The following is a 7,443-nucleotide window of genomic DNA, read 5'->3' on the forward strand; positions in this document are numbered from 1 at the left end:
AGAAAGTGGCAGAGCTGGAATTCGTAGCCAGCTCTACTCAACTTACAGAGTTCAAGCTCTTAACCACCAAAAACACTGAACTTAACCAAATCAAAAAATCTGGAAGAGGTTATACTGGGATTTTACTCCAATGACTCAAGAATCCCTTATCAATTAAGCACCCAAGGTACTTATCATGAATATATCATGATTACGCATCTTTACATCCATCACTTCTTGTTGCTCTCCTCTGGCATGGCCTCCTCTATACTCTTTCCTCTTATATCTGACTTTCAAAATCCAATTCAAGTCTCACTTCTAGAGACAGACAAACTGGGTTAACATCCAACCTGTTCCATTTAGCTGAATGACTTTGGGGAAGTTCAACTTACTTAAGCTCTTTATACCTGAATCTTTACATTTCTAAGGTAGAGTTAATAAAATCTAAATCATTGGGCTACTGTGAGAATTAAATGAGATAATATATGTAAAGTTTCTTATGGTAATAATCGACTAAGAGTATACTCAATATATTCTAGTTATTAATATTAGCAGTAGCAGTATTTCTGGCTCCATGTATCTTCTCTATGAAAATTTTAGCCCACTGCAGAGAGCAGTGGATTATAAAGGCTATCAGCTTAGAGCTCTACTAGGCAAGTAAATCTCAACTATTCTGTCTTCTAGCATTTTGAGCCCATGTTAACAGTAGCACACAGCTGAAACACAAAACTTCCCATTTCATTTCTGGTGCATCCAAACATTAGGATTCAAACAAACTGGCTTTATAAGACAAGTATTTTCTCTAAATGCATTTTACAAAGGAAGTGTTTATAATCTGTAAGATCTAAAGTAGTTTAGAATTCAAGTGGAAACAATATATAAACCTCCAAAACTTTAAGCTGTAAAAAGTCTTGGGAGCAAAAGGGATGAGCAAAACTGACACACAAATCAAATCAAATATTGGTGGGAGTAGTTTGGCAACGTTTGTGTGAATTGTACTCACATGAACTCATGATTCTTGAGAGCACTAAGTGTCACATTTGGAGAAAAAAATAATATTGTTGTAACAATCACTTTTAAAGAATTAGAATTGAGGATAAAAAGTGCTCTGTATTAAAAAAAATCTTGAAAGTGTATGGGAAAGGGGGATTTTATGTGTATGTAGTTTGGCTGTCTTCACCTGGAAATACGGATATTTTTCCTCCTCAATTTTCAAAAATTCCATTTTAACTGCAATCTTTCAAGAAAACAGAAAATCATAAACCCCCAAAAGGACAGGTTAAAAAAAAAAAACTACAGATAATTTTGAAGCATATCAATAATAATACAGTCAAATCAACATAAATAAACAAATTTATGCTGAAAAACCAACTATCCATCCCAGCCACAACTGATAAAGGGCTTCAATTACAAGTACAACTGTTCCTGTCATCCTGATCTTATAAAGAAACTAAGGATTTTGGAGGTAAACTAACTTGGCCAAGGGCGTGCACACAATTTGTAAGGAATCAAATTCAGGTCTACTTGACTCTAAGCCTTTGCTTACCCTGCTCTTTAAATTAAAATAGCCATACGTGGTTAGTGGCTATCGGACAGAACCTGTCTAGAAAATAAATGGGCTTCCTTTATTTACTCAGATGTCTCACTGATCACGACCTAAACTGAATAGATCACGTTTTGGGGTTGCTCTTAACATCACCCATCCTTAGGGCAACAGGAACTTACTGGAGAGCGATGTATAAAGTGCAAAGGTTTTGAGACTCGATAGCTCTTTCATTCTTGTTTCTTCTACACTTTTGCAGAAAATGTGCTCCCAAGCATACAGCTTTAGAAGTTTGATGCCTTTCAATATTTCATTTGTTTTCTTCAGTCTCTCAGTGGAATAATCCTACAAAACAAAGCAAAAAATAATGCAAGCTGCATCCAGTCCTTTGAAGGCAGTCGTGCATAATAGACAGAGATGGAGGCGATTGTGATTTTTCACTGGTTTTCCCACTAACAATGACTGTGAGATTCCCAGGAGCCTGTGCTTCAGTCTCTTCAACCTTAAAATGAAGAGTTGAATGAGATGATGGCCTCAAAATTTCTTCTAACCCAAAAACTTCTATGTCTCTGTTGCTTCTGTTTAAATAAAAGTAATTTCTTCAGTTTCACGATTTACTTGAATAATGTCTGCAGATAATATAAACATAAATTTAGGGAAATGATAAAGAGAATTTCCACGGGTCCTTCTAACACCTAAATCATTTTATTCTTCCCTTAGAATTATCACCTATACTTACAAGAAGAGAAACAGTGAATTTAAGAAAAGTTAGCCTGTTTCTTATTCTGGAATGTGAGGTTATTGTGTTATGTGTGTTCATATTGCATCTTCATAATACAGTTATTGAAACCAAGCCTATTATCTTTAACTTTAGGAAAATTTTACAAACGTCTTTGTAAATTCTTGTTTAAGGCCTAAATTAGATTTACTAAATATTAACAACTTGAATTAACTCTAGACAGATTTGTAGCAGATACAGGACCTCCATCTAGTCAACTGTTTCAGCTTCCTCCACCATCAAACATTATATTAGAATCATTAGCAAGGTACAAAATGGCCTGTTGCGTATCAAAAAGAGCAGATAAAAAGGCAGATGGCTTATGTTTTGCTCATCTTTTTTGTCTCTACAGGGACTTAAAAAAAAAGGAAAAAATAAAAAATAAAAAAAAAACCCGTCACCGTCAAGTTGATTCAGACTCCTAGTGACCCTTTACGACAGAGCAGAACTGCCCCATGGGTTTCCTAGGCTGTAAATCTTTACGAAAGCAGATTGCTACATCTTTTTCCCACAGAGCAGCTGGCAGGTTCAAATGGCCAGCTCCACTGCCGTACCACGAGGGCTCACAGGGACTTTGGTGCCTATTAAATGATTATTAAACAGGTTGATGAATACAGTATGAATGCCTAAATTAAAGACTGATGTTTGAAGGCCGTCATGTCTCCACTTTATGTCCCCTTCTACAGCTTTCTGTATCTGTGTGAGAGAATAAGAAGGGCCGATGGCTCAGACAGACTTAATGAGGAACCTCACCACAAGCAGCAGAAAAGCAAGTGACGAAAACCACGTGCACGGCGTGTGACTCATTTGTGGAAACACCAGCCTGGGAAACAGTTCTGTCAGTGGCGGCATCTCTACACTTTACGCCTGATTTACAGTCTTGCTGATATTTAATCAAACTTTATTTCTAAACATGCCGTCAACAATTTCATTATTTACAAATATTTATTTAAAAGAAGCCAGTTCTTGCTCAAATAAAACGATTTAATGGCAAACTGAAGCCAGAGAGGGTCAACAATTGGGCTTTTTCTTTCTTGCCAAGTTGACCAGGAACGTATTTAGCCAGAGCAGCTGCCACTGAAACATTTCAGTATAACTCCATAGATTCTCACATGGTTTGATTTGACCACAGGGAAATTTAATTTCAGAAGCCTCAAACCTGACCCTTTACTTGACCCTTGATCCATGTCTTCCATGTCGATAACTGACATTCAATGGCCTCAAAGCAGATTTACATATATTCTTTACACAAGTGATCTAGAAAAGGATTCAAATCACCTCATGGCACTTAAAACTTCAGGGACTATGATGCTGGCATTTGAGAGTCTAAGATTATCAAGATTTAAAGTTTTAATTCACTTTTACAAATTGTTTTGCAACACAGAAAATACATGGTTGCTGCGTAAGAACTAAAATGAAATATAAGAATGATAGCTTTCTAAGTTATCCTTAGTACGTGCTAACTTGCTATATTTTAAAAACAAAACAGCATTACTCAGTTTTTCTAATAACATCTCCAAAAGACATTACTTACAAGAGTGCTCTTCTGAGCTTCGGCCAACTTCGTAGCGATGAAGTACTGAATTGGCGCAAGGAGCACAATGACAGCCGCACCGACCAATGCACTCGATCCAAGTAAATTATAGAGCAGAATCACCCCCATAATGATCTAGGAAGAGAAACACATGGCAAAAGGAAAATGGAGGCCACTGCATGAAAAAAAATGTTTAGTGAAAAATGTTGTATTTCTTAATTATCATAGTATTAAGTTTACTTGGAAGTCAACTCAACTGTGACAGTCAGGTTTTACTATGATTTATTCAGAAAGGCTAAGTAGTAAGATTTATTTTTAGTAGGATGATCCATGCAACTGGTGTCAGACCAATTTATTACACATAGTTGCACAGTGGCCCCATGATTCTTGCCACCTTCTAAAGCAGTCTTCACATTTTTAAAAGGACATGCAATTTTTCTCGAAGGTGTTGCCACCCGCCATAAATTTGATATTCCATATTCTATCGTCCTTCCTGTTCGCTTTTCAAGGCTGGGAGGATGGAAAGCAGTGGGTAGCCCCCTACTTTCTATCATAAGGTCAGTGAGTACAGGATGTCTGTTTGTGGACTAATGGAGAGATCTAAGCTCCTCTCCTTTTTAAAGACCTTGCAGTCATTTAAACACAAGAAGGCCAGCTCTAACTAAAACTGTGAAGCAGCTATCGTTGGTGTCCAGTCTTACCTCATTTCTCTTTTAAAATTGACTTCCCAAACCCACAGCTGAACCACCTAGGCCTAATCTCTCTGGTTTGCCACTTTCTTCTTCTGCCTTTGAAAACTCAAGATTTAACCTTGGGTGGTGCAGTTCATCACTTGACTACTAGCTAAAAGGTTAGCAGTTCAAACCCACCCAGAGGAGCCTCCAAAGACAGGCATGGTGATCTGCTTCTGAAAGGTCACAGCCTTGAAAACTCTATGGAGCCGTTCTACTTTGCACACATGGGGTCGCTATGAGTCAGAATTAACTCAACAGCAACTAACCACAACAACATCCTCTCCACTGCAAATGTTTTCCCAGTAGCTCAGCCCACAATGCCCAAAATGTCCAGGAATGAACTGTCTCCATGCAGTTCAAGCATGTAATCCATGCTTATATGCCAATGATAACATATTAATAGCTGCCTCTGGAGGCAGCAACAAGTGTTTACTGCCTAACCAATTAGACACTTTAGAAATTCCAATCAAAACAGGAAATTTCTTAACATCACCCGTGACACAGTCATTCAGAAGCAGCCTGAGACTTTCGGTGCACTTTAAATTATACCACATAGGCAGCTACCTAATTGACCTATGTATAAGTGCATTTTGATAGAATCAGACAAAGCGTATTTTAAAACTAATTTTGTACCAAGCACTGTGCATGATACATACTTTTATCCGACTTGGATTTCCATTTAAAAAAAAATGAAAAGGCAAACAATAAAAGTGAACACTAGCATATCTTCTTTACTATCTTAGTATTTTAATAAATGTGGCACACAGGAGACAGACGGCAGCAAATAAGGTCTCCATTTTAAGCTCCATTTACACGATGCAAAACTCAAGACAACTAAGAATACGCAGCATCACAAAAAGTGAAAAAATGAATACGTTACTTTTGCCATTTTTACCGAACAGGGGAAAAACCCTGTGTTCTTTACTAAAACGCTGTCTCCCAAGGGCAAGAACTAAACAGCCTCCTAGCTTGCCACTGTTCCTACTACCTTATAAGGTTTGACATTTTATAATATGCCAGTTATTGGAACTACGAGATAGATTGAAACAACTGCTCTAGGTTACAAAGGTTGTAAGAGGGTTTGTCAAAGTGGAAGGCATCATATCTTGAATCTGTGACTTGTATGACTCTGGGCAATAAATAATAACAACTAACAATTACTGAGTGCCCAGGAAATGTTAGGACTGTGCTAAATGCTTTGCACATATTAAATGATTTAGTCTTAACAATTCCTGCAACTCTGTGTAGCTGATACAATTATCATCTCCATTTTACAGTTGAGGAAACTAATGCTCTGAGAGGTTAAATAATTTGTGCAACAAAGTGGTAGAGCAGATATTTGAAACCACACAGTATAATTCCCAACCCCACTTTTTTAAGCCTATGCCATAGTATTTATGAGCCTCAGTTTCCTTGTCTATAAAAAGGGCATAGCGATGTTAGCATATTCCAAAGGTTTTTCCCTTACTGAGCTAAATATCTTGTTGCTCCTTTAGCTTTTAATTGTCTCTGAAAATGAGAATCGTACTTATATTGATCTACCTGAACAGGCATAGCCCATAGATTTGGACACAGGAACAAAAACCACATAAGCTGATTAGTTTCGATGGCAACCAAGTTATTGATCTGTCCCAGGGTCATCTCACCCATGGATAAGTTAGATGTAGAGAGTCTAAGGATTTTATTGTATATCATGGCCTGCAAGAAAGGAAAGAGGAAAAAAAGGATGACTTGAAGCTCTAAATTTAATAATCAATATTATGCTCATTTATTTTCCTTGAAAAAAGATAACATTTCAAATATTTTTAAAACTTTTAAAAAAAAACAAAACACTATGCCATTTTCTTAAAGCAACCACTATTTTCATTTTAGCATAGTTACTTTCAGTCCTCAACTAAATAGAAACTTATTCATTCTAGCACTATAATCAAAACATACATTCAACTTTAAACATATGCTCTAGACCAAACAGAAATAGAAATAAGTAAATGCAATATTTCAAAATAATATCCTTCAGATATTATTGTAAAAGTTGTTTTTAATTCAGAGGTTCCTGGGTGGCACAAAAGTTCTGTGTTTCTTTCATTACATAGATTCCTCATAATTATACCCTTAATATGAAACAAGTTGTCATTTTGGATAAAAAATGAAAATATAAATGCTTTCATTTATAATGAAAAATAATTTTCAGCATAACTTATCTTCATTAAATTCGTTAAATTCCTAAAAGTGTTGATGGTGTGCTACCCAAGACAAAACTGAATAAAGAACCAAAATTGAAGCCACTACTAATCCTATAAGGAGCCCTGATGGTGCAATGGTTAAGTTCTCAGCTACTACCTGAAAGGTTGGCGATTTGAACCCACCCAGTGGCTCCACGGAAGAAAGACTTGGCAATCTGCTTTCATAAAGATTGTTTCTGTTGTTGTTGATGCTGTGTGCCATCCAGGTGATTCCAACTCATGGTGATCGTAAAAATTACAGCCAAGAAAACCCTACGTGGCAGTTCTACTCTGTCACATGGGGTTGCTATGGATCAGAATCAACTCGATGGCACCTAACAATAACAGCTAATCCTGTATGATATATGGATGATCTATGGATGATATATGGCATTTTCAAGAAACAAAGAGAACTCAAAGCTCATACGTACCAGCAGAGCTCCACGGAGGTTAATGCCGGTTTCTATGGTCACATAGTAGGAAGCTTGCAGAAATGTCCTTTGCAGAATAAGGGCCAAGAAGAGAAGAACTGCCAGAACATAAGCATTTTCAAGAAATTCCTTTGATGAGAGGGTTTCTGAAATCTTGTTCCAAAAGAAAAAATAAAGATGAATTAAAATTAATCTTTTCATACACTAGGTGTACAGTTTAAA

General features: G+C 36.7%; 1 protein-coding gene across 1 annotated transcript in view; it reads right to left on the bottom strand.

The window, feature by feature from the left end:
• The window catches only part of ABCC9 (ATP binding cassette subfamily C member 9), a 142,112-nt gene that overhangs the window by 111,955 nt on the left and 22,714 nt on the right, over positions 1 to 7,443 (bottom strand). Inside the window, 4 exon segments of the mRNA XM_023725460.1 lie at positions 1,705 to 1,867; positions 3,835 to 3,969; positions 6,111 to 6,266; positions 7,222 to 7,374. Coding sequence (XP_023581228.1) covers positions 1,705 to 1,867; positions 3,835 to 3,969; positions 6,111 to 6,266; positions 7,222 to 7,374 — 607 coding nt within the window.

The sequence above is a fragment of the Trichechus manatus genome, unplaced genomic scaffold (genome assembly GCF_000243295.1).
Source record: "Trichechus manatus latirostris isolate Lorelei unplaced genomic scaffold, TriManLat1.0 scaffold00313, whole genome shotgun sequence".
In the NCBI taxonomy this organism is placed as follows: domain Eukaryota; kingdom Metazoa; phylum Chordata; class Mammalia; order Sirenia; family Trichechidae; genus Trichechus; species Trichechus manatus.